The following is a 27,782-nucleotide window of genomic DNA, read 5'->3' on the forward strand; positions in this document are numbered from 1 at the left end:
AGATGGGTCTTCCCACCTTAAATACTTTAGTCAAGAAAAAATTCCCTCACAGGTATGCCCAGCCGCTTGGGGTTTAGTTAATTCCAGATGTAGTCAAGTTGACGACCAAGAATAGCCATCACACAAGGTCTCCTTATATAGCCCAGGCTGACTTGCAACTTATTCTGTAGATGAGGCTGGCCTAGAACTCACAAAGATCCGCCTGCCCCTGTGTCCTGAGGACTGGGATTAAAGGTGTGCAACACCGTGCTTACCCCTCTGCTTCTACGGTGAAACTTCTTGAAATGATGGTCCGTACTCATGGATTGTATTTCTGTTTTAAAAAAATATATATTTGCTTACTGTGTTGTGCTTTAGCCAGGACAACTGGCAAGAGTCAGTTCTCTCCTTCCACCATGAGGTTTCCCAGGTTTGAGTTCCAGTGCTGTTGCCCCTTGAGCCATCTCAGCAGCCCACTGAAAGGCTTTTCTGTTGGTCTCTGAGACCTCACATTCTGTCTTTCCTTATGTTTTATGGAGCCTCTTTCTCTTCCTGAGCTATAAATGTCAGCCTACCTCAGGGCATAGAGTGTTTTATAGTCCCTGGGAAAGCCTCTCTAGGCTAAGGTTTATACTGCCGACTTCCTGTCTTCCACTTCTAGCTCTGTTGTCTCTTCTGAAGCCCAGGCCCCAATATCCAGCCTCCTATTTGACACTTTTCCTGGGATGTGTAAGACACACATCAAATTCAACATGCAGGAGACATTCTTCTTTTTCTTCCCAGTCCCTCAAATCTACTCTACTTCATTTCAAATAATAGCCCTACACCAACCACAAAGTTAAGGTTAACAAGTAATCAATTAAGCCAGTCCTGTCTCTCCTCTTCCCCTATTCATTTAGCAATCTTATTGGTTAAATCTCAAAAAAAAAAAAAAAAAAAAAAAAAAAAAAAAGTTCTCTGAGTTCAGTTAGTTTCCATTGTCTCTGCTGCCAGTGTTTTTGACTGTTATTGTCTCCCCAGACTGCTACAGTGTTTCTTCATTTATAGCCACCCTTGTTCCCAGATGGTTAGCAGAGATCACATGACTTTCCCACAAAGTCTACAATAGCTTCCTCACATATGCAAAATAAAATTAAAGTCCTGCACATAAAATAAACAACCACAAAAAAAAAAAAAAAAAAAAAAAAAAAAAAAAAAAAACAACCCACCCTTGAAGCAAAGATAGCTGCTTGTGATTTCTGTGCTCAGAAGGGTGAAGGTGGGAGGATCAGAAACCCGAGGTGACCAGTTTGCTATATCCAAAACCCTGTCTCAAAAAAAAAAAAAAGAAAAGAAAAAAAAAGAAAAAGAAAAGAAAAGAAAAGAAAAGAAAAAAAGAAAAAAGGTCAGTCTTTCATCAACTGTCTTTTTTTACTTCTGACTTCACCTTCCATTTTCTTGGCTGCATATCGGGTTCTGGGAGCATTGGCTGTTTCTGAGCACTTCAGGTTCATTTCTGTAGAAAGGCTTCTTTTTTTCCTCTTCTCACTTTGTAGGACTGGCTGGCCTAGAACTTGCTATGGAGACCAGGCTGGCTTCGAACTCACAGAGATCTGCCTACCTTTGTCTCTGGAGTGCTGACATCAGCTGGGTTTGACAGGTTTTATTCTTGCTCCCTTTGCTTGGAATGCTTTGTATCAGATACTTGGTACACTAGACTCTTGGTCATTATTTAAGTTTTAGGTGACAAGTTTACCCCAGAAACAGTCTCTAACTAGCTGATCTAAAGTAACTTCCTTCCTTCCTCTTTGTATTCCGGTATTGTTTATCTTCTTAGGGGTCTCTGAGGTGTATCTCATCTATGTAACTGTCAGTTTCCATTGAAACCTATTTCAGTCAAATGGTTAGAAGTCTGTTTTAGAAATTCATGTAAATGCCCTATTTTTAAAATAGTGTCTCCATTTAGAGGCAGGCATTGCAGGTGGAAAAACCTGAGACCTTGGGTTCCATTTCCTTTCTTCCCTTCATGTTTAGCAAACTGCTGGTCAGTAGTGAGTGGTGCATCTTCTAGCCTGGCTATGATGAGCCTTTGCAGACCCTGTAGGCAAACAACAACACTTTCTGAGGTCTATTACTTTGTTTTAGACCTATATAATTTACATAGCCACTGACTGCCCATCAGCTTGCCAGTCATGATTTTTAGCTCCCCCTTGTCTTCTCTAAGATCTGTAGGAACTTCTGGATATATTCTGTATGACTCAGGATTAAAGGACAATTCTTTTTTGCAGGGTTCCTCCAGTAATGATCTCTATATAATTCTTGTCTATAAAATCTGGATTTGCCTGGCTTGAGCGAATCTCTGAGCTCGATGTAATCCTCTTCTTTTCCTGTCTACACTTGGACATCACTTTCATATGTGTGGCCAGTGTTTGTCATGCAGCCTGAGTCTGCAAGTTGTCTGTCATAGTAGGAAGGAAGCCTTTCTATATTGAAGAGTTGGAGAGGGGAGACTGCTCAGGCGTCCTGATGGACAACCCCTCCCCCCCCTTTTTTTTCTTTTTACCCTGTTGTTGAAAGCCAGGCTCTGTGCCACAGCCTTGTGGTTTAGCTGTTCTAGATGGAAGAAGTGTGTTCTCTGGAGTGTGAGAGAACTCTAGGCACAACTTGCACAACTAAGTAGATTGAATGCAACAGAGGCAATCCAGCAAGTTATTGTTATTTATTTATTTATTTTACTCCTTTAAAGCCTATTTAAATCTTTTCAGATTGGAGAAATTCTTCTCAGGGCTATCCTGCAAACAAGAGCCTGACTTAAGATGTTGAAACTGAATGACCTTGCCAGGCAGGGTGGCGCATGCCTTTAATCCCAGCACTTGGGAGGCAGAGGCAGACGGATTTCTGAGTTTAAGGCCAGCCTGGTCTACAGAGTGAGTCCAGGACAGGCAGAACTACACCGAGAAACCCTGTCTCAAAAAAACAAAAACAACAACAACAAAAAAGAAATTGAATGAGCTTGATAGTTGCAAAATACCACAACCCCCCACACCATTATATATTTAAGATTTATTTCTTTAGATGTCACGAAAGTGGATTTGTAGGTGAATAATCACTTAAAATGCTGTAATAGAATTTTAAAATTAGAAAGGTAAGATGAATAAATAACATAAGAACATATTGGCCTTCTGAGATGGCTCTGTGGGTAAAAGCACTGGGTGTAGAAACCAGATGATGACCTGAGTTGGATCTTTGAATAATGGAAGGGAAGAACCAGTTCCTGAAAGATGTTCTCTGATCTCCACACACGTGCCTGCATTAACCATTCCCCCAACGCATCATACACACACATACACACACACACACACACACACACACACACACACACACACACACTCAACAAATAATATAAATATACTTTAGCTGAGCTAAATAGTGGTGATGCACACTGTCTTAGTTAGGGTTTTACTGATGTGAACAGACACCATGACCAAGGCAAGTCATTATAAAGGACAACATTTAATTTTAATTGGGGCTGGCTTACACGTTCAGAGGTTCACTCTATTGTCAAGGTGGGAGCATGGGAGTATGGGAGCATCCAGGCAGGCATGGTACAGAAGGAGCTGAGAGTTCCACATCTTCATCTGAAGGCTGCTAGTGGAAGACTGACTTCCACAGGCAGCTAGGGTGAGGGTCTTAAAGCCCACACCCACAGTGACACACCTCCAACAAAGCCACACTTCCAAATAGTGCCACTCCCTGGGCCAAGCATATTCAAACCATGACATTGTGGAGTGAGGTCTATTATGGTTGGAAAGGGTAAATGGAAGCCTTTAGAGTTGCCTCTGCCAAAGAAAATTGTGAATCAAAAATAGTATTGTATTCCTGGAGGAATTGCAGAAATTACTGCCACTATTAAGGACTTGAAAGATGCAGGAGTGGTCGTTTCCACCACATCTTCCTTTAACTCTCCTATCTGGCCAGTGCAGAAGAACCAGAAGCTCAGACTTCTCCCTGGTCATTTTGGGCTTCTAATGTCTTTAAACTAATAGGCTAAAAAAAGGAATAACAGTGTTAGGAGGAGTGATAGATCCAGATTACCACGGGGAAATTGGATTGCCTCTCCACTATGGAGGTAAGAAGGATTATGTCTGGAGTGCAGGAGATCCCTTAGGGCATCTCTTAGTACTATCATGTCCTGTGATTAAAGTCAATGGGAAACTACAACAGTGTAATCTAAGTAGGATGACAAAGGACGCAGACCCATCAGGAATGAAGGTATGGGTCACTCCTCCAGGAAAAGAGCCAAGACCTGCTGAAGTGCTTGCAGAGGGTAGAGGAAATACAGAATGGGTAGTAGAGGAAGGTAGTTATAAATACCAGCTAAGGCTACGTAACATGAATGTTTCTGTTTTATTTAAGTACACATTTGTCTTCCAATTTCTTTAACATCAATTGGTATTTAAGTTGAGATACTAAAAGAATGTGCCCAAGGGACATTTCCCCATGGTAAATTTACAAATATGTTTGCGATTGTAAGAGGAATAGTTATATTATGTTAGGCATATTCATAATCTTGTTATTGCTTCTTGTGGACATGAGATATTATTTGTGTCAAGTTGACAAGGGGTGGATTGCAGTGGTTATTCCTGGTTGTCAACTTGAGCATATTTGGAATGAACTACAATCCAGAATTGGAAGGCTCACCTGTAATCCTGATCTTGAGGCTGGAAGATACAAGCTTCTGGATCTTGGCATGGAGATCTTGAGGCAAAGTGGCTATGAATCCCAGAATATTAAGGCAAAGAGGTCCCTAAGTTCAAAGTCATCTGGGACAAAGCAAGTCCCAGATCGAGGAGTGGTCGTATACCACTTTAATCTGGGCCACACACCTTCTGCTAGAGACCTACATAAAGACATTGGAAGAAGGAAGACTCTTCTTCACCTGCTTGTCTTGTGGGACTGAGCAACTGTTAGATCCTTGGACTTCCATTCACAGCTACTGCTGACCATTGTTGGGCAGGTGAACTACAGACTGTAAATCATCAACAAATTCCCTTCCTATATAGAGACTACCCTTAAGTTCTGTGACCTAGAGAACCCTGACATACACACACCTTTAATCCCAGTACTATGGAGGCAGAGGTAGAAGGATCTTTTGAGTTGGAGGCCAGCCTGGTCTATAGAACAAGTTCCAGGACAGCCAGGGCTACATAGAAAAAAACATGTCTTGAAAAACCAAACCAACCAACCAACCAACCAACCAACCAATCAACTAACCAACCAACCAACCAACCAACCAACCAACCAACCAACCAACCAAAAAACACCTTAAAAATAATAATGTTGGGCTGGAGAGATGGCTCAGTGGTTAAGAGCACTGGCTGTTCTTCCAGAGATCCTGAGTTCAATTCCCAGCAACCGCACGTGGCTCACAACCATCTGTAATGGGATCCAACGCCCTCTTCTGGTGTGCCTGAAAGCAGCTACAGTGTACTCATGTACATAAGAGAAAAAAAATAATGTTGATATGGTATGTGGTAGTTTGAATAAGAATGACCCCCATAGGCTCATAATTTTAATGCTTAGTGATAGGAAGTGTGTTCTTTGCAGAGGGCTTTGAGCTTTTAAAAAGCTCATGCTAGGCCCAGTCTCTCTCTTTCAACCAGTGGATTAGAATCTAGCTCTCAGCTACAGCCCTGCACCATATTCCCTGCCATACTGATAAAGGACTAAGCTTCTGAAACTGTAAGCAAGCCCTCAATAAAATAAGGATGAAAATAATAAATTTTATTATTAATAATACATATTAATATTAAACAGTAATAATAATGACAATTATTATTAGTTTCTCAAGGCAAAGTCTCTCTATGTAGTCCTGGCTGTCCTGGAACTTGTTCCATAGACCAGGCTGGCTTTGAACTCACAGAGATCTCTCTGCCTCTGCCTCCTGAGTGCTAGGATTCAAGGTGTGCACTACCACACCCAGCTGCAAGCCCTCAATTAAATGCTTTTTTTTGTAACACTTGCCTTGGTCATGATGTCTCTTCATAGCAACAGAACAGTGATTAAGATGCCATACCTGGAGCCAAAAGTGTTCTAAGAGATTTGCAGGTGTTTACTAATTTAATCTTCCAGTAACCCATTTCCAAATGAGAAAATCAAGTCATAAAATAAATGCTATTTACACACAAACTGTACTCAGACATGTATCAGATATGTATCTGTCAGACAGATTTGGTCAAAAGGTCATCGATTTGCAGCCTTTGTGAAATTTCAAGTATCCCAGGAGTACATATCTTTGCATTTTGTCTTGGTCTTGCTTTTAATGACCTTGGACGAATCTCTTGATCTCTATGAACTTCTTTGTAAACTTTGGTTACTCTGCAGTGCTCCCTACTTGCTTTTCTTTTCTCCTTCTATATAAATAATTGCATCGATGTCCCGGCATACTTGTACAGTATCTGGAATGTGCAAACCACAGGTATTATTCAAGACCCAACTTATTGGACCTCTAGAAACTTCCTGTTGTAGCAGAGAGCCTTAGACTGAGAGTCAAGACGCCTGTCCATCAGTCCTCTTGCAGTTACTAATCCTTTGTGTGATCTTGTGCTATTCTCATCTTTTTTTTTTTTTTTTTTTTTTTTTTTTTTTTTTTTTGGTTTTTCGAGACAGGGTTTTTCTGTGTAGTCCTGGCTGTCCTGGAACTCACTCTGTAGACCAGGCTGGCCTCGAACTCAGAAATCCGCCTGCCTCTGCCTCCCAAGTGCTGGGATTAAAGGCGTGTGCCACCACTGCCCGGCGTGCTATTCTCATCTTATCTGGGCTTTGGTTTCATCTTAAACTGTGGAAATGGGCCTTGGGGTGTGTCTCATTGGGTGAATGCTTTCTTAGCATGAGTGAGGGAGGTCCCCAGCACTGCAGAAGAAGAAAAATATAGTGTAGAAAAAAATCAATGTGTTAAAATCATTTTTTAAAAAAAAGTCCAGCATGTTTCTCATGATAGGAGGATGCATGAGTAGAGGAAGAGAGGGCAAGGGTGAAGCTGGGTCTCCCCACTTTCAGTTGAATATTAGAAGTTCCACTTTTACTGTATTTTTTTCCCTTTTCTTATTTTAGACAGTCTACATAGATCAGGCTGGTATCTGCCTTTCAAGTGTTCCCTTCAGAAGTTCCATTTTTAAGCTGTTGGATTTTATTAGAAGGAGTATTCTACAGCCCATAAAAAGGTGGAAACCATCCAGTCTTGTATTTAACTGCAATCCCTGAAAACATCTTTTCTTAACCTTTCTATTTGCTTTATTTGCTTTTTTTTTTTTAACCTTGGACATGTTAACTAAAGAGTCTAGCATATTAAAAAATTTATCTGGCAGATATATATATATATATATATATATATGTATTTCTATCCATAAATGAAACAAAAGATAACAGGCCTAAGCAAGAACCAAGGACCAGCATGGAAATGTTCAGCCATTTCAGTGTTCAGGCAAAGTTCCTGGGTTCAAAAAGCTTCTGACCAACACACAGAAGTATAGTTGTAGAATGACTCTCATCCTGTGAGTACAGGAGCTTCTAGGTTCTCTTTGAATAAGTATTGCCACGGAGAATGACAATTCTTCAATCAGAGACTTACATCCTTGGTTACATAGCAACCTAGCCCAAACCAACCCAACTCCAACCAACCTAAACTGATTTCCTTGTATTTCTTACTATATGTCAGTCTGTTGTGCCTAAGCCTTCATGAAGAATCCCATGTGAGGACTTCAGCTCTCATTCCCTTCAGCTTTCCTCGACATGCTTCAGCGAAGATAGTGCCTAATCTTGGGTTTTCTGCTTTGACAGTTCAACTCCTATCCTTTAGGTCAGACTTCAAGTTCCTTCAGTGGAGGCAAATGATGGCACACAGAAGTTGCAGGTCATCATCGTGCGACTTGCCAGGAGAGCGGCCATGTTCTTGAACTGATTATCAAGGCTCTTTACCTTTTATGTTCTTTTGCCCTGAAGACAGTTTTGTGTGTTCAGAATCCTGGAGGAATGTAATTCCAGACTGGGTTCTAGTTCCTTACCAGCCGCTCAATATCTTGAGGTAAGTTAATTTACTTCAAATGACCATACTGCCACGTTAACTTTGAAAGCAATGGAGTAGATGGTTTCTAAGATCCTTGTTTTAGTATTCTAATGGCAAGCAGGTACTGAAAAAAACTATCTTCAATTGTTGGTTCTGTCTTCAAAACCACCAGTGGGATCTGATTTTAAGGTTGGAAGTTGTTCCTTGATAGTCTTCGCCCTTTACTTGGCAAGCTGTTGGTTTCTCCTTGAGATAATAGTCTTGTTTTCTTCTTGGTTGGGTTTCTTCATGTCCAAAGGTTCACTGAGAACTTCAGCTTCTCAGCATTTTCTCCTTTTGGCAATATCTCTGTAGTCAGGTGTAGGGTGGTGATGTGAACCCCTCACTGACATTTCACCCAGTCCTCCAGATAGTCCTTCCATTAAGATCTTTCATTCTGACATCATCCCTTCGTCATGGTCCCTTTAAGGGAGCGGCCATAGTTGAGTGGTGGGAGCAGCTGCTGGCAGCCAAGAGACTAACAGGATTAGGCCTAGCCTGGGCCACTCACCGCGCACGCTCAGGACCGGGGGCTTGGTGGGAAAGGGAGGAGGGGCTTGTGGCGCGCCTGCGCATCAGGGGCGCGCGCAAGGGGCTGGTTTGGAGATCCCTTTAAGAACCCACAGGCGGAGGAATTTCTCTGAGAGAAAATAATCCTACTCACGGGGCCCCTTCGGAGGCCATTAACCCCCCGAGTCCCGGCCCCCCTCCGCCCCGGCAGGCCCTCGCGCCCACGCGCCCGCCCGTGGGACCCCTGGAGCTGCGGTCAGCGCACGGGCCTCCGCCCCCTCGTCACTCCCGCTCCAGGCCCGGCGGGGGCCAAGGGGACCGGACCGCAGCGAGTGAAGCGCCGTGTCTGCAGTGTGGGCGGGGGCCGAGAGGGGCCGCGGCCGCCGCGCCGGGAGCCGCCGCGGTTCCGAGCGGGGCCCAACATGGCGGAGCGGGAGGTGGAGACCGGCCCCCGAAAGAGGGTAGGTGAGGTGAGGCCGCGGGCGGGCTGCGGGCTGCGGGCTGCGGGCGGGCCGGCGGGCGGGGGGGCGGGGCGCGGCCGGCCCCGACCATCCCGGAGCTCTCGTGTGGCGCGGTGGTCGACGGCCCGAGGGAGGGGCGGCCGGAGGCGGCACCGGGGTCCTCTCTGCAGGTGGGACAAAGCTCGGTGGCCGGCGGGGAGGGGGAGGGGCGGGGGCCGTGGTCCGCTTGGGTCCCCTCCCTTTCCCGGCGTGTGGGTGGTGGTGCGTATTCGGGGAGCCGGGGGACGCAAGGTGTCAGTCTCCGCTTCTGCATCCTCGAGGAAAACGGAGTCTATGGAAGTTTCTCTGGGGAGAGGTCAGGTGGGGGTAGCGGTGGCGGGAAGAAGTGGTGGAGGATTGGTTGTCTCCTGAGGAGTAACCGGGAGGGTGCTGCGGGGAACACCGAAGCCAATTCATCTTCCTGCCTCCACTCCCCTCCCTCCCCCTTGACCGTTATCAAACCCCAAAGTGGACGTGGTACTCTTCACCTTAGAAGAAGTAGGGTTGTCGTCTTGATGTTGGGGGGACGTGTTTTGATAGCTACGGCTGTGGTCTGGCTTCTTTACCTGCAGGTAGGAACGTAGAAGAGTGACAAGTTTTGTCGTTAGGTTGTTCCCAGCCAGCCAGCCAGCCTTGCCTGCCTAGGTGAAGCCTTGTCTACACAGGAGTTGTAAGCCTTTTAAAAGTTTGTCTTGAAACTTTTCTTTTTATATTTTAAATTTAATTGCGAGTCATTTTCTTCAGATGGAGAACAACACTATCCATTGAGTAATGTTTTTCAAGACTTTTTTTTTTGTTTGTTTTTTTTGTTTTTTTAAACTACCCCTCACCCAGCATTTTGTTAGCTTCAGATTTGTCAATTTTCTTATCAGGAGTCTTCCTTTTGGAAATGGTCACCAAAGGATGAGTTAGTTGTTGAGCCAAGCTGGTTAAAATATTACTACTGAATCTTAACCAAAATTGCGTTTTCATTCAGCATAAATGTCTATTCAGAGATGCATACTGTTAACATACTGAGTGCTGACTGTGTTCCTGACATGGTGTGAAGTGCTTTGTGAAGAGTCCAACCTCACAGTAACCATGCAGCCTATTTGTGGCTGAAATGGAGACTTCTTTCCTATCTTATATATTAAATAAGTCTTCAAGGTCCAGAGTTTCGATCTGAGATTTGAATACAGGTTTTTAAATGCTTGTATTGGTTGCATTTAAGTTTGTTTGTTGGTTTGTTTTTTATTCTTCCAGTCCTGGCATTGGATCCTGCGCCTTAACTTAACATCTACTAGGCAAGTCTATACCATTGAGTCCTCTAGTCTGAGGACTAGGTCTCTCTCTCTCTCTCTCTCTCTCTCTCTCTCTCTCTCTCTCATATGTTATGTATATGAATGGTACACTGTAACTGTCTTCAGACACACCAGAAGAGAGGGCGTCATGTGGTTGCTAGGAATTGAACTCAGAACCTCTGGAAGAACAGAGAGTGGTCTTAACCACTGAGCCATCTCTCCAGCCCCTTGTTTCCCTTTAAAAATGTAAACAATGCCTTAGCAAATGTTTCTCTATAACAGTTCATTAGGAAATTGTTTATAACTGTCAAGAAAAGTAAAAATACAGTTTAAATTCAGGGTGCAATTGCATTCCCAAACCCCTAGGTTCTACTGTTGACAGTTTTCCTAGATCCTTGATTTCATCTAGCCATCTCTTTACCCAGTCATTCATTAGTCTTTTAAGTACACTGCATTTTAGCATTTTTTTTTTTTTCGAGACAGGGTTTCTCTGTGTAGCCCTGGCTGTCCTGGAACTCACTCTGTAGACCAGGCTGGCCTCAAACTCAGAAATCCGCCTGCCTCTGCCTCCCAAATGCTGGGATTAAAGGCATGCGCCACCACCACCTGGCGCATTTTAGCATTTTTAACAATTAAAATTTAATGTTGGTAGTCTTAGATTTCTCTTCATATATTAATCATAGAACAGGTTAAGCTGTATAATATATGTCCAAATAGGTCATTTACAATAAATACTGATATAGAATGCAAATGTTTTAAAATTCTGAATTGTTCTCCAATTTCTTCTGATTAGTAGTAAACTATCTTCATTATCTTGAGTGAATGCATATGACATGTGTGGTCTAATTTAAATATAAAGGATGAATAAACTATAGTGTAAATTCAGAGATACTCATTTACTAGTAAGACTGTTGTCATTTGCTTTATAGAATGTCTTAAAAAATCTAATCACTTTGCTGAAAAATTAGACTGTTTAAGTATATTCTTTTTCATGTATATAAATATTACATTTAACAGGTGGAAAAGGGATTGCAGGGATTTTTTTTTTTTTTTAAAGCAGCAAATGACCATCATTTTAATCTCAGCACTTGGAAAGCAGAGCCAGGTGGATCTTTGTGAGGCCACCTTGTTCTACACAGCAAGTTCCATGGTAATCAGGGTTGCATAGTGAGACTCTTTCTAAAAAGTGACCTCTTTTTTTCTTTTCAGTGCTGGGGATTGAACTCAGGGCTTCATGCATACTTCACCATTGAGCCACAGCCCAGCTTTCAAACATTAGATTTGACACTATGAAAGGCATGGAGCACTTGCACAGGTTTTACATAGTAAATTGTGGAGGATGTTTGCATTCTCTCTATATATAGATTTAAAGATTTATTTATTTTTAATGTGCATGAGTCTTCAGCTTATATGTGTGCCTGTGTATTATATACATGCATTGTCCACATGCATTGTCAGAAGAAGTCAGAAACTCTGGAACTGATAGTTGGGAGTCACCATGGGTGCTGAGAACCAAACCCAGATCCTTTGAAAGAGCAGCCAGTGTTCATTTATTATTTTGTATGTACGAATGTTTGCCTACATGTATGTTTGTGCCATGTGCATGCCTGGTGCTTTTGGAGGCCAGAAGAGGGCATTAGATAACCTAGAATTAGAATTTTAGATGGTTGTGAGCTGCCATGTGGGTGTTGGTAACTGAATCCAAGTTCTCTGCAAGAGCAGCAAGTGTGCTTATCTACTCTCCAGCTTCTACATTCAATATATGTATGTGTGTGTGTATTAAATTTTTAATGCATATGGGTGTTGTCTGTACTACATTACAGTGCTGTGGAGTCCAGAAGAGGGGGTTGGATTCCCTGAGACTGGAGTTCCAGACAGTTAGGAGGTGCCAGTGGGTACTGGGTTTTGAACTTGAGTCCTCTGGAAGAAGAGCCAGTGCTCTTATCTGCTGAGCCATATCTCCAGCTCCACATCTAATACTTTCAGTAGCTTTTGCATCCGTAATCCATTTTATTGTTGATAGTTTGTTAAAATGTTCAAGAGAGTTGATTTCTATAATACAAATGCCTTCTCTCACATCCAGAATGTTAAATCCATTATAGGCAGATTGATGGGAGTTGTTTAGTACAGTTTTCTTTTTCTTTTTTCTTAATTTTTTTGAAACTGTCTTCTGTAGCCCAGGCTGGCCTTGAATTAGCTTTGTATCTATGGTTTACCTTGAACTCCTGCCTCCTGCGTCCACTTTCCAAGAGCTGGGACTACAAGCATTTGCTTGCAGGCCTGACATTTAATACAGTTTAAATGCAATTGAGCTTTGTTGCAGTTATCTACATAGACTTATTCAATCTGAAATTTCATGGATGAAGTGGGATATAAGATTCTTTGATTTTTATCAGCTATGCTGTTTGATGAGATCCATGCCCTACCATGGGAGCCACACACCTTTAATCCCAGCACTGATTGTTTTAAAATATTTGTGTTGACTACCTTAAATTGTATATAGGTGTCTCATTTTCCTGTTTGTGTGCAGTTAGAACAACAGATAGCAGATAAACTATATTGGTTTAATATTTAATCAGTTTATATATGAAATTCCAGTCTCTCAGTTTGGGAACTAGGAGAAAGGAATATGTGGATGGATTAGTAGTACCATTACCTTCTGTGTTACACGGAGAACCAAGTTCATATCTTTCTGTGTATGGGAACAGGTCAGCATTTCTTCTCTTTGTCTCACATTTCAATGTAAGGTTATTTTGGGGATATTATTTATGAGTTATTTTAAAATTATAAATTTTTTGTCTTCTAAGGTTTTTACATTGATCAGGCTTATAAGTAGTTTACATATGACTCTTAATTGTGTTATGAAATAACAAGTCTAAATCTGATTGACATTTTTCATTGTAAAATAGCTATTTTTTAGTTTACGTTACAAAATAACTTCTGTAGTTGTATTTATTTTAATGCTTAATCTCTATATATTAAATTTGAGATACTCAGTGTGCTTAAATATAGAAAGCATATGCATAAACAGTATGCTTTATGTATTTGTAACATACACTTACCTTATCTCTATATGTGTCGGAATGCTTGCATATATCTGAACTTAGAGAAAGTTTGAATAGCACTTGTCAGACTTTAAGAGATAGAGATAGAAAGATGAGAGTGCAATAGTATATTAGGCTAGAGAGGTGCTCTCACAGTAAAGAGTACTGGCTGCTCCTACAGAGGACAAGAGTTTGGCCTAGTACCCACATGGTCTCACAACCATCTCTATTTCCAGTTCTAGGAGATCCAATGCCCACTTCTATCCTCTGCAGGTGGCAGGTATATTAGGTTCCTGGACAATACATGCAGAACACCCCTATACATAAAAATAAATAGATCTTCTAGCTAGATGGATGGCTCAGTTGTTAAAAGAGTGTTTACTGCTCTTCCATAGGACCTGGGTTCAATTCTTAGTATCTACATCAGGTAGTTTATAGCCACTTTCTGGTTCTACGGTATCCAGTGTCCTCCTTTTGGGCATGTGGTGCATATAAACTTATATAATCACACATACACTCATACACATAAATAAAAATGAAAATTAAAAACAGTGTATTACAAAGTATGGTCTGTAGTATTATAATAATATATAAACATTGACCTGCATGTAGATAGGAGTAAGAAATTACAGGAATAGGTAGATAACTTTAGATTGGATCAGAAACTTCTGTTTGGCCTTTGTTTTAATATTTTATGATAAAAATAAAAGTTTTCATTTGTTTTTGTTTTTAGACAGGTGTTTTTTTCCTTTTCTGGTTTTTTGAGACAGGGTTTCTCTGTGTAACCCTGGCTGTCTTGGAACTCACTCTGTAGACCAGGCTGGCCTTGAACTCAGAAATTCGCCTGCCTCTGCCTCCCAAGTGCTGGGATTAAAGGCCTCACCGAATCTAGAATGGTCTTATTTCCAGATCTTTATAATTAACCACATCTTAAAAAAACTTTTTTTGCAAATAAAATTACATCCTGATTCTTTTTAAAGATTTATTATTATATTTGAGTAAGGTGTATGTGTTTAGTGTGTGGAGACCAAATTATACACACATATATGTATATATATATATGTATGTATATTATATGTCTACATACTTATATAAATAATATATAATGAATACAAATGTATAATCTAATATATGACTGTATATATACACATCTAATGAATATACATATATATTTTAATGTAATGAAATTGAATAGAATGAAATGAATAGTTCAATATAATGAATACATATATTCATTCCATATAATGAATTAAGCTAGTTAGAGTAAGACAAAAATCACACCACACTTAATGCAGAATCAAAAACAATTGAATTTACAGAAGTAGAGTACAGTTTTCAGATCCTGGGAGGTGGGAAGATCTTGATCAAAGGATAGGAAGGTGCAGTTAGGAGCAGTTGGTAATGATGAATATGTTAATTAAGTTTTTTTCCCCCATTTTACTATATGTGTGTGCATGTGTTCACACATGTATGTGTACTGTGGTGTGTCTGTGGAGGTCAGAGGACAAGTTTTGAGAGTCAGTGCTCTTCTTTCAGGGGTCAAACTCAGGTATTCAGGCTCAGCATCCTTACTTGTCGAGCCATTTTCTTGGCCCAAAGAGTTAAGAGACTTTTTCCCTCCTCCTCTTCCCTTTCCTGGTCCTCCCCTCCCCTCCCCTCCCCTCCCCTCCCCTCCCCTCCCCTCCCCTCCCCTCCCCTCCCCTCCCCTCCCCTCCCCTCCCCTCCCCTCCCCTCCTAGACAGTATTTCAGTCTGTAGTCTGAGGCTGCCTTCTAAGCTTTCTGAGTGTTGTAATTATAAGAATAAACCACTATTCCGTCCTTTTTTCAATTTAAGGCTGCTTTTGTTTGGTCTGTTTTTGGAAGTTTTAGTATCACAGTTGGGAAATTAATAGCTTTCTTTGGAGACAGGATTTCTCTGTGTAGCCTTGGCTGTCCTGGAACTGATTCTGTAGGCCAGCATAGCCTTGAATTCACAGATATCTGCTTCCCTCTGCTTCCTGAGTGCTAGTATTGAAGGTGTATCACTACCACTGTGCTGGAAATGAAAACTCTTACAATGAAAATATAAATTGACTGTATATTACTGCATTGAAACATTGATTCACAGTAAATCAGGTACCTTTAACTCTTCGCCTCATGATTGCATGTTTAGGACAAGACATATAGAAAAGGGGTAATTATCTCATGAAAATTAGAATGTTGATCAGATAAACCTTAGTTTTCTCATCTGTCCTTTTAGATTATAAACTATTCTTACAACCAAATGTATTATATGTGCCCAAACTTATACAGACCAGTGAATTCTTGGTTGCAAGAGAGGATTTATTTTTGTATCTTTCATGGCCACCATCTTCTTTGAGTTTGTTAATTCATTTGATTCAGTTATTCCACCCTGTATACATCAGACATTATTATATATCCAATAATTATATGTAATTACAATTGACAGAAAGCAAAAAGAAAAAAATATATAAATCTTAACCTTTTTAAAAAAATATTTATTTATTTTATTTATAACTGTACACTGTTGCTGTCTTCAGACACACCGAAGGAGGGCATTGGATCCCATTACAGATGGTTGTGAGCTACCATGTGTTGCTGGGAACTCAGGACCTCTGGAGGAGCAGCCAGTGCTCTTAATCCCTGAGCCATCTCTCTAGCCCCAAATCTTAACCATTTTAACTTTTTTTTTGTTTTTTTTTTTTTTGTTGTTTTGTTTGTTTTGGTTTGGTTTTTCGAGACAGGGTTTCTCTGTATAGCCCTGGCTGTCCTGGAACTCACTCTGTAGACTAGGCTGGCCTCGAACTCAGAAATCTGTCTGCCTCTTGCCTCCCAAGTGCTGGGATTAAAGGTGTGTGCCACCACCGCCTGGCCCATTTTAACTTTCTAACTCTCTCTCTCTCTCTCTGTCTCTCTCTCTGTCTCTCCCTCCCTCCCTCTCTCTGCCTCTCTCTGCCTCTCTCTCCCTCTCTCTCTCCCTCTCTTCCCCTCTCTTCCCCCTCTCTCTCCCTCTCTCTCCCTCTCTCCCCCTCTGTCCCTCTCCCTCTCCCCCTCTCTCCCCCTCTCTTTCCCTCTATCCCTCTCCCTCTCCCCCTCTTCCCTTCTCCCCCTCTCCCTCTCCCCCTACTCCCCCCCTCCCCCTCTCTGAGACAGGGATTGTCTTTGTACTTGTGGATGTCTTAGAACTCACTAGTATGTAGATCAGGCTGTCCTGCTACTCAGAAGATTCATCTGCTTCTATCTCCTGAGTGCTAAAATTATAGGCATTTGCTACCATGCCCACAGCCTCATTTTAAGAATTTAAGATGGCTTTATAAGTATATTCATGATGTAATACAACTGTTACCAGTTATTTTAGCCCAGATAGAAAACTTAAACACTTAAGTAGTAATTCCACACAGTTTTTCTCCTCATCCCTGGTAAATTCTAATCTACTTCTGTGAGGTTGCCTATGATGTTTTTGTTTTGTTTTGTTTTGAGACAGGGTTTCTCTGTATAGCCCTGGAACTCACTCACTCTGTAGACCAGGCTGGCCTCGAACTCAGAAATCCACCTGCCTCTGCCTCCTAAGTGCTGGGATCAAAGGCATGTGTCACCACTGCCTGGCATGATGGATGTTTTATGTATTTTTCCTATGGAGTCTGAAAGATTACTCAGCACAACCTTTTCAAGGTTTGACTAGATGTCATATGTATCAGAATTTCCCATTCTTTCATATGCCTGAGGAAATAATCCCATCATTTATACCAGATTTTATTTTTTTTGTTCATCAGTTGGCCATTTGGATTTGTCTGTTGTAATTCTTGTAAACATTGTTGTAAAGTATGAGTCCCGGTCCTTCATTGGTTTGGTTACATACTTGACAGTGGATTTGCTAGGCTACATGGGATTCTGTTTATTGTTTTGAGGCACCATAGGACCATTGTACCTACTTGTTTACTGTTTTGTACCCATAAGGGATGCGTGGAAAAAACTGCAGTCTCTCCATGTCTGCATGGGGACCTCTTTTTTGTTTGTTTGTTTGTTTGTTTGTTTGTTTTTGGCAATAATCATACTTGTGAATATGATGTAACATCTTACTGTGATTCAGATTTGCTTACTTGCTGTCTTAATTTTGAAAAGGCATATTTTTTTTCTAGTTTATTTTGAAAGATTTACTCTTATTATCTGTATGTATGCTGGTTAGTTTCATGTCAGTTTGACACAAATAAGAGTCCTTAAGAGAGGAGGGAGCCTCAGTTGAGAAAATGACTCCATAAGATTGGGCTGTAGGTAAGCTTGTTGGGCATTTTCTTAATTAGTGATCAGTGGGGAAGGGCCCAGCTCATTAAGGGTATGGCTACCCTGGGCCAGTGGTCCTGGGTTGAGAAAGCAGGCTGAGCAAACCATGGAGAGTAAGCCAGTAAGCAGCATTTCTCTGTGGCTTGTGCATCAGCTTTTGCCTCTAGGTTGCACAAATTGTATAGCCACAAGCCTTACTGATCTTGGCTTTTTGTGCACAAAACCCATATTCTGATTGACACGCTTCTTTTAGCAATAAGCAGAGCTACAGAAGCCAGAAAGCAAGGTTAGTATAGTTAGGGACTTTTCCAGAATTATAGACTATGATAGATTAAGTCTTTGTTATTGTTTTGACAAGTGTTGGAGTCTGTGTCCTGGGCTTTTTGTCAGAATGAGTGGTGCCTTGGTGGCATCAGTTATCCTAAGGTCTTGAGACCTGTTAGAGTTTGTTTTAGGTAGGGTTTTATTGCTTTGAAGAGACACTATGACCAGGCCAACTCTTATAAAGGACAACATTTAATTGGGATTAACTTACAGTTTCAGAAGTTTAGTCTGTTATCATCGTGGTAGGAAGCATGATGGATTTCAGGCAGACAGTGGTGCTGGAGAAGGAGCTGAGAGTTCCACATCTTGATCTGCAGGCAGTGGAAGGGGACTGCATCACACTGGGTATAGATTGAGCATAGGACACCTAAAAGTCTAACTCCCCCCCCCCCCCATTGAAGTGGAAACTTAAAGGTTCTTTGGAGTGTCAGTTGTGTTGGATGGCGTTTTGCTGGGGGAAACATGTGAAGGAATGTTTTCCTGAAGTGGACACAGGTGAAAGGCTAAGGCACACTTTTGAAGGAATGTTTTACTGAAACAGACACAGGAGAAAGATGTTCTGTCTGCTAAAGCAAGCACGTGAAAGGACACGTGATGAAGGATTCTTTGCTGATGATAAGCATGGATTGGTCTGCCTTACATTGTGCAGTTGAGCTGCATTTGTTGGGACTCCGTAGAGAGAAATGCACCAAAACACTTCTTGTGGTGTGCTGCAGCTTACTGCAGTTTCTTCCTGCTTCTGAGGATTTGGGCTGATTGGCAGGGCGATGTCAGCTGAGCAAGACACATGCTGAGGCAAGACCCATGGAGGACCTGTGATGTTTGGAGGGAGTATAAATAGAACTCAGTGGACAGTGTGAGGCTGAGCTAGGCTTGTTTATAGAGCTAGCTGTGCAGTGCTTCTGGGTCTCTCATCTCTTGAGAGAAGCACAGCTAAGAACTTTTCCTGGCATTCCTCCCTGCTGACTTGTGCCTAGGCTGAGGCCTGGCTGTCTCTGCTAGTCTGTTACCACTCTTGCTAACCCAACTCTGCTGAACTGCTGGTGTATGGTAAAGTGTTTGCAAGTGGATCCAACTGCTGCTGCTGACTCCCTCCTTTGAGCTGAACTGCTGATTTCCTGACAACTTAGATAGGATTTGCTCTAAAGAACTGTTTCTAAACAGTCTACTTCCTCCATATCCTTTCTTTTACACTACCTCTTGTGGGTGGTGGTCTACAAGGGAGGTTAAAGCGTTTAAGAACCGTCATTAAAAGTAGACCTTGAAAAAAATTAAAGTCACAGCATGCTTCCTCTAACAAGGACCATATCTCCTAATAGTGCCACTACCTATAGGCCAAGCATTCAAACACATGAGCCTGAGGGCCGTACCTATTCAAACCACCACACAGTTCCTGCCCTGTTTCATTTCCTGTCCTGAATTTCTTCCTTGATATACAGTAATGATGACACATAAGCCAAGTAAACCCTTTCTTCCCAAAGGTGCTTTGGTCATGGTGTTTCATCCTAGCAGTAGTAACCCTGAGACAGTGTGTGTGTGTGAATATATGCAGGTACCTAAAGAGGCCAGAGGTATGAGATCCTTTAAGAGCAGGTGGTTGCTAGTTGCCTCAGTGTGGGTGTTGGGATCTCAACCTTGCTTCTCTTTGTTTTTATTGCATTTATTGTGTGTGTTTGCTCAAACATACCCCGTTGCACATGTGAAGATAAGAGGACAACTTTTAAGTAACGGGTTTTCTGCTCTCACTTCCTAGTTCTTAGGAATTGAACTCAGGTTGTACTGTTTGATGACATGTTCCTTTACTCACTGAGCCATTTTGCTGGCTCTTACATTTTTCACTTTATTTACTCTGTGTGTGTGTGTGTGTGTGTGTGTGTGTGTGTGTGTGTGAGAGAGAGAGAGAGAGAGAGAGAGAGAGAGAGAGAGATGCATGTGTGCCTAGTACAAAGTGGAGGTTACAGGACAACTCTTAGGAATCAGTTTTCTTCTCCTTTGTTTTTAGGTATGGTCTCTAGGCTACTTGGTATGTATATTTCACGCCACCTGACACATGAGCTTGTGGCTCCTGTATTACCCGTAGGAAGTGCTTAGATTTGGGTTGTGGTGATTTAATCAAGGACATAAAACTTGTAGACATGTTAGCCAGTGGAATCAGCTTGCTGGCCTGGATTTGCATTTTTCTTTCTTTTTTTGTTTTCTTTCTTTAACTTTATTGGTTTATGAATTTCACATCATGTACCACAATCTACTCATTCTCCCTTTCCCCTCATACCTGGCCTCCACTTTGCAACCGCTGCTGCCCCCTCTTCCCCCAACAGAAGAAAACATATCTTATTATAGAAGTCTGTCACAGTGTGTTCCACAAGTACACCCTTTGTCCACACTTTTTTGCTCGCAGATGTTGATTGCAATGATTCATTGGTCAGGTATGAGGCCTCTGGCTTCTGCTACTCTGTCGATACTGGAACCTCACTGGGACTCCTTGGATATTTTGTTGTTGCCTTGTGTCATGGAAGAGCCTGTAGTTTTGGATCTATGGGACTGGCCCCTTCATGCACTTCAGCAGTTTACTGGTGGGTTAGATGGTGGAGTGGACCAATTCAAAGCCCCAAATCTGGACCTGAGAGGTATCTGAGCTGGTCAGCTCTCCTGCTCTTCATGCCCCTGGCTGTCTCAGCAGCAACCCGCTATACCAGGGCAAGTTCTGTCTTACTGCCTAGGTGAGGTGTAGGACCCGCTCTCCCCCAAGTGTTGAGACTGCTGAAAGGCATGGCCAGTTCTCCCACTCTCATGACACTGGGGCCAGCTCTCCTGCCTGCTGTAGATGGCAAGGGATGAGGGAGGGGAGGAGGGTGTCCCTTCTTGTTGTGTGTGGCCCAACAGATAAGAGACAGGACCAGCTCACCTGCAACCCTCACATGCAGTGCCAGCTCTGTTGCACTGCTCAGGTGAGGTACAGGCCCACTCTCTTGAGTGCATTGGCAGGTGAGGGGCAGGGACAGCTCTCCTGCCTGCCATAGGTGGCAAGGGGCAAGAGTAGGGAAGAGTATCCCTCCGTTGCCCATGTTGCTGCACAGCAGACAAGTTGCAGGGCCTGCACCCCTACCATCAGGGTCATTTCTACTGTGCTGCCCAAGTGAGGGGCAGGGCTAGCTCTCCTGCTCTCATAACCCTATCAGGGCCATCTCTTCCACCCACTGCTGGTGGCAAGGGCTAAAGTGAGGAGAGGGGATTTCTCCTTTGTTGACACTACTATACAGCAGACAAGAAGCAGGGCTGTCTCTCCAATACTCATATGTCCTTGGGGGCTGGCTCACTCGTTAACCCCACTATGCTGCCCAGGTGAGGGGCAGGTCTTGCTTTCTGAGTGCTGCTGCAGGTCAGGGGCAGGGTCATCTCTCCTGCTTTGATGACTTCAGGGCATTTTTCTGGTGAGGATGATGATGTTGAGTATCTTTGTATGTTCATATTGGCCATTGACATACCATAATACCCTCTTTGGTAAAAATGTATATTTAAAGTCTTTGTTCTTTGTCTGGTTCTTAACAGGCTTTGTCCTTTTTTGCTGAATTGTAGAAATTTTTATATATGTATTCTTCATACTAAACTCTTCCTTGAGATAGGATCATGCTGTATAGCATGGCCTGGCTTGGAACTTGTCTTGCTTGAGCTAGCCTGGAATTTGTGAGTTCCTTAACCTCCCAAGTACTAGATTACAGGTATGTGCTACCATTACACCTAGTTTCTGGCTATTGAACTCTTCACAGGTGATTTGCAAATATTTTCTCCCATCCCTGAGCTATATTTTCATACTTGTGAACATATTTTTTTGATGCACAAAAGTTTAGAATTTTTGTTTTGCTTTTGTATAGCATGTACTTTTTATTTCACTCATGAAATTATCACCAAGTTCAATTTTAATTAGATTTTCCTATAAGAGTCTAATTCCTTCCTAGCCTTTCCCCCTTCTCTCCCTCCTACTCTTCATTCCTTCTCAGTTTGGCTCCCTCTCAAGCTGGTCTCACTTATAGAGATTGTTCTTCCTCTGCCTTTTGAGTGCTGAGATTAAAGGCATGTACCACCACAACAGGCTTCATCTTGGTGCTTAATGTTTCTTCTTTTTCTTTTCCTTCTCCACCCTCTTTTTATTTGAGACAGGGTTTTTCTACTGTGTAGCCCTGGCTGTCCTAGAACTCATTTTGTAGACCAGGGTGGTCTCTAACTCAGAGATTTGCCTGTCTCTGCCTCCTGAGTGCTGAAGTTAAAGGCAAGTGCCATCACCTAGATTTTTATTTTCTTAAATGAGTATTTTAGATTTAAAATTTTTTACATGATAAATATAAATATTTGCCTGAGTCTGTGCACTACATACATGCAGTGACCATGGAGGCCATGGGAAGGTGTCAGATTTTCTGACACTGGAGTTCCTGAACTGCTATGTTGTTGCTGAGAATTGAACTGGACTCATCTGGGGAAGAACAGCCTGTTTTCTTAACCATTGAGGCATTTCTCCAGACCTCCCAAAATTGTTGGATTTATTTGGGATTCTGGTTAAAAATACTTGTTGCTCTTGAAGAGAAGCAGAGTTTGATTTCCAGCCCCATGTGGTGGCATAGCGTCATTATAATTGAGTTCCAAGGCACCTGATGCTCTCTTCTTACTTCTGTGGACACCAGCCATATGCATTGTGTACATACATACATATGTACATACATACATGCAGGCAGAACTTGTATACACATCACGTGAAAATAAATCATCTAATTTTTAAAGAAAGTACGTGTGTGTGTTTCCTCAAAGGAATCCTTACCTTTAGTAGTACTTGAAAGGCTGTTTTTCTAGATTTATCTCTGCTTTTAATTCTACATATTACTATGCTAGTCTTAGAGCCGGGCAGTGATGGCGTACGCCTTTAATCCCAGCACTTAGGAGGCAGAGGCAGGTGGATTTCTGAGTTCAAGGCCAGCCTGGTCTACAGAGTGAGTTCCAGGACAGCCAGGGCTACACAGAGAAACCCTGTCTGGAAAAACAAACAAGCAAACAAACACCCCCCACTATGCTAGCCTTAGAAATAACCAATTCTTTTTCTTTTTCCTTTCTTCTTTTCTTTCTTTTTTTTTTTTTTTTTTTTTTTTTGTTGTTGTTGATTTTTTTTTTTTTTTTTTTTTTTTGATTTTTCGAGACAGGTTTTCTCTGTGTAGCCCTGACTATCCTGGAACTCAGTCAGTGCTGGGATTAAAGGCAACTACCGCTCAGTTAGAATGAACCAATTCTTGAAGAGTTCCTTGTACTTTTTTTCTTTCTCTCTTTTTTTTTCTTGTACTTTTTGTTTATAAATAACATTTAAAGACAAGACTCTAAGTTCAAGAGAAACTTTTTCCTCATTTTTAAAAACTTGTGTGTGTGTGTGTCTTAATGTTTTGTGTGAACATATGTGTATGGGGTACATGTAAAGGTCAAAGGACAACTTTCAGAGGTTGGTTTACTTTTGTGGTGGGATTCTTGCCTTTCATCAAGTGCTTTTATTTACTCACCGGTTCCCAGAGAAGCTATAAGTTACAGTTAGAGATTGTCCCAGTTGCTTATTTCCTGTTCACTTTGTGTCTGTATATTGGTCGTTATTTTTCCTTTTCTTACTTCAAGGGAGTAGTTTTTATTTTTGTGCCAGGATGCCTGGCTAAAAATTTCCTCTTTAAGATCATTTAAAATGGGAATGGAGAGATGGCTCAATGGCTAAGAACACTGTTTTTTTTTTTTTTTTGGAAGACCCAGATTCAATTCCCAGAACCCACATGGTGACTAACATCTGCCTATAAATCTAGTTCCAGGGGATCTGACACCCTCTTTGGCCTCTTGAGTGCACCTGGCATACATCATGCTTATTATATATGTGAAGGCCAAACAATCATATATATAAAATTAAAAAAAACAAAAACAAAACAAAACCCTAAAAGATCTAATCAAACCTATGCCTGATTTGCAGAGGTTTTTTGTTTGTTTTGTTTTGTTTTGTTTTTTTGAGACAGGGTCTCTTTGTGTAGTCCTGACTGTCCTGGAACATGCTCTGTAGACCATACTGGCCTTGAACTCAGAGATCTGCTTTACCTCTGCCTCCCAAGTGCTGGGATTAAAGACATGTGCCACACCTTCAGGCAAGAGATATTTCTGCTTGACATTTGATCCTGTTGCTTTTCTCTTCACGGAAGTCCTGTTATTTTATATGATAACATACTAATGATTTAGCTGAGAGCCCTGCTGCTTTGTAGTCATCCTTGTTTTCCAGTGGAGATTGTGTCCTTAGCCTGTTGTTTTCTTGCACGGTTTCTTCTCTAGTAGTAGTAGTAGTAGTAGTAGTGTGTGTGTGTGTTTGTTGCATTTAGGTGTGCATGTATGCATGTCTGTGGAGACCAGAGATAATAATTGAGTGTTGCTCCTCAGGAGCTGTTCACCTTGTTTTTGAGACAGGGTCTTTAATTGGCCCAGTTCTTTGCTGATTAGCATGTGTCTTTCTGTCTGGGGAGCCCTGTTCTGCCTCCCCATCACTTACTGGCGCATGCCACGATACCTGGCTTTTTTTTTTTTTTTTTTTTTTTTTTTTTTTTTTTTTTTTTAAATTTGTTGGTCCTGGGACTCCTATTCAGATTGTCTTGCTTGCAAAGCAAGTGATTTACTGACTGAGCCATCTTCCCTATGATAGTATTTAAAAAAATACATTATGTGATTTCCTTACTCTTTCTTTGCTTTTGTTTTGTTTCTGAAACTCAAAGTACTATTTCGCCAAAGTTTATCCTGGGGAACCAATGAGTGTTAGGCTTGCTTACTTACAGAGCATGGATGAAGAAGTTTCTTGCTGGAATGTGGACCCCAAAGCAGCCATACTGGAAAGTCTTCATACAGCATAGAATAATGGCTTTCTCCCTAGAAGCATAAATGGAGCCCTTTCAGGTAACTGTAGTCTATACACTCACTTCTCTGGAGACCTTGAGGCCATTTTGCAATTAGGGCTGAGTACAAATGGCCAGGAGTGTCTAGAAGGTTCAGTGATTCTCTCTTCCCTCTCCTCCTATGAAGAAATGTGAATAGTCCATTTAAGCTTGATTGTGATGGACGTATACAAGCAGGCACAGCTGATCTGAAGATGGCTGTTTTCCTCAGAAACCCACTTTCTACAACAGTGGCCCATTTAGGCATTTGCAGGGAAAATACTGTTTCATAATAGGTATGCAGATTATAAATTCACTCCATTGCTTTTGTCTCCTTAAGCCTGTGATTTTTTTCATCTTCAATATAATACTAGTGAAACTCTAATAATTCAACTTTATTAAATATGACTTTAATTGTCTTAAATTTCTACCAGCAACCAAGTAAGCTGTTAGAGGTGTTTTGTTAACAGTACTCTATTTTTTTTTTTTTTTTTTTGGTTGGGGCATGGTTGTTTTTTTGTTTTTGTGTAGCCTTGGGTGTTCTAGAACTTGCTCTCTAGACCAGGCTAGCCTCTTCACAGAGACCTGCCTGCCTCTGCCTCTTGAGCATTGGATTAAAAGGCATGGGTCACCACCACTGGCTATTACTGGAGTAAGCAGGTAAGCACAGTGCAATGGGAAGAGAAGACCCTTCTGGAGTATTCCTCTAAATGTTATTTACTTACATAGTTTAGCACTTTGCCCAGTGGCAAAGGGAGAAGGTTTAGAAGTGTTAACTTTGTTACATAAAACAAGGCAGAGGAGAATAGCTTTCAAGTTGAGGAAAAAAAAGTTATTTGTGTGAGTGTGCATGTGCTTATGTGTGCACCATGCCACAAATGTGTGATCAGAGACTAACTTAGGGTGTTATCTCCTTCTGTTTGTGTTTTGGAAATTAAACTCAGATCATCAGGTTTGGCAGCAGGTCCTTTTACCCACCAAGTACCTTGTTGCTTGCTGGCTCCTTAATTTGAAAATACATGTATTATTTATTTTTACTTTTTATATACTTGAGTATTTTCCATGTATGTATGTATGTATGTATGTATGTATGTGTGTGTGTGTATGTATGTGTGTATATATGTGTACAGTCTGTTTGCCACCCACAGAGTCTAGTAAAGGGAATTGGAGGCCAGTAGACATAATGGAATCTTCTGGAACTGAAATTATAGATGGTTAGCTGGCCACTTGGGTGCTGGGAACTAAACAGAGGTCTTCTGCAAGAACAGCAAGTGCTTTTTAACAGCTGACTAATCTTTTCAGTCTTACTTATTGTATGTGTGTATGTGGGGGTGGGGAGGTGAATGTGTGAATATAACATTCTCTATGGTCTGCTAAAAATACAACCCAAAACTTGTGGAAAGTTTTGTTTACTTCAAAATATCTCCCCACTCTTCAAGATCTCTTTTTCTTTTTTGTCATGGCTCTTGCTGAATATATACTCCGCTCTGGTCTTGATTGTAGGGTAACCCTTCCTTCTTCAGCCTCCGCAGTGCTGGGATTATTGGCATGAACCACCACAGTTTTTATTTTTACATATGATTATACAGAAGTATTTTTTAATTAACAAATTTTGGCATTATAATTATCTTGTTATTGATTCCTAATAACTGAGGTGAGATAAAACATTCTGTTTAAACTCAATTATTTGATGTTGTACTGATATGTATGGTTCAGTTTGTGATGTAGCATGGTGTTCTTTCTACATAGACTGCATATACATGTATGCTTTAGCTGTTTGAAATCATGTTTCTACAAATTAGGGCAAGTTGATTGATGAAATTGTTTAAAATATGATTTCATTTTAGTTGTACTAATAGCTGGCAAGTACTATATATCTAGTAAATATAGTTGCAGATCTTGCTAATTTTCATTTTGATGTTTTCATGCATTTTAAAGTTGTTTTAAAAACTTCATGTTATAGAATTATGTCTTACTGATGATTATGCTAAATTGTATGCCTACAAAAAGCTTTCTTTGAGTCTACTTTATCTGACATTGATATACAGACATATCATAAAGATGTTGTAGGTTTGGTGCCATGGAGGGTTCCAGGCCAGACTGGGCTTCATGATACCCTGTCCCAATAAATTAAAAAGAAACAAAGGAATCTAGGCAAATAAAGTACAGTAAACCAAAGGAAGTGAAGGAAATAATAAAGCTGCAAGATAGTCATGTGGTAGCTCACCCTCATAATTCCAGCACTTGCAAGGCCAGGGCAGCAGCGTTACTTGAGTTCAGACCACCCTGGCTACAGACTGAGACTCTCAAAAAGCAACTAGATGGGTCATTGTATAAAAGAGCTTGTGCGAAATTAAGTTCAATGTGAAAAATGTTCTAAGTAGACTGATTGAAGAAAAGGAAAATAAAGGCACAGTTGCTTTATTAGAAATGAAAATAGGGAGCAGGGCAGTGGTGGTGCATGCCTTTAATCCCAGTGCTTAGGAGGCAGGGTGACAGAAAGAAACCCTGTCTTGAAGAAGTAAAACAAATGCTTCAGTAGACCAGTTTATCAGAAATAAGAATTTAAAAGTTTTGTATCTGTTAACTGTTTTTGTTTTTTTGCAGTGCTTTGAACCCAAGACTTTACATGTCCTAGGCAAGTAGTCTGTCATTAAGTTTCATCTCCCATACCAAAAATCCTATGTTTTAAAAAAGCTATTCTTTTTTAAAATTTTATTTATTTATTTAGGCAAGGTCTTACTATGTAGCCATGGTTGGCCTAGAACTCATTATGTTCTAGGCCAACCAGGCTGGCCTCAGATTCATAGAGATCCTGTCTCTGCTTCTTTGAGTTCTGGGATTAAAGGCATACTTT

At 41.3% G+C, this 27,782-nt stretch overlaps 1 protein-coding gene across 3 annotated transcripts in view; it reads left to right on the forward strand.

The window, feature by feature from the left end:
- Positions 1 to 8,704: 8,704 nt before the first annotated feature.
- Positions 8,705 to 27,782, forward strand: part of Zmym4 (zinc finger MYM-type containing 4) — a 115,106-nt gene continuing 96,028 nt past the window's right edge. The window contains exon 1 of one of the 3 annotated variants that reach the window (XM_076934189.1): positions 8,705 to 9,033. Coding sequence is in view for 2 of the 3 variants with exons in the window: in XM_076934191.1 (XP_076790306.1) it covers positions 8,995 to 9,042 (48 nt within the window). In the remaining variant the exon portion in view is untranslated. Of the gene's footprint in view, positions 9,043 to 27,782 lie in introns of all 3 variants that reach the window. The other 2 variants (XM_076934191.1, XM_034502175.1) reach the window with 2 other exon arrangements.

Source organism: Arvicanthis niloticus, chromosome 5 (genome assembly GCF_011762505.2).
Source record: "Arvicanthis niloticus isolate mArvNil1 chromosome 5, mArvNil1.pat.X, whole genome shotgun sequence".
Classification (NCBI taxonomy): Eukaryota; Metazoa; Chordata; class Mammalia; order Rodentia; family Muridae; genus Arvicanthis; species Arvicanthis niloticus.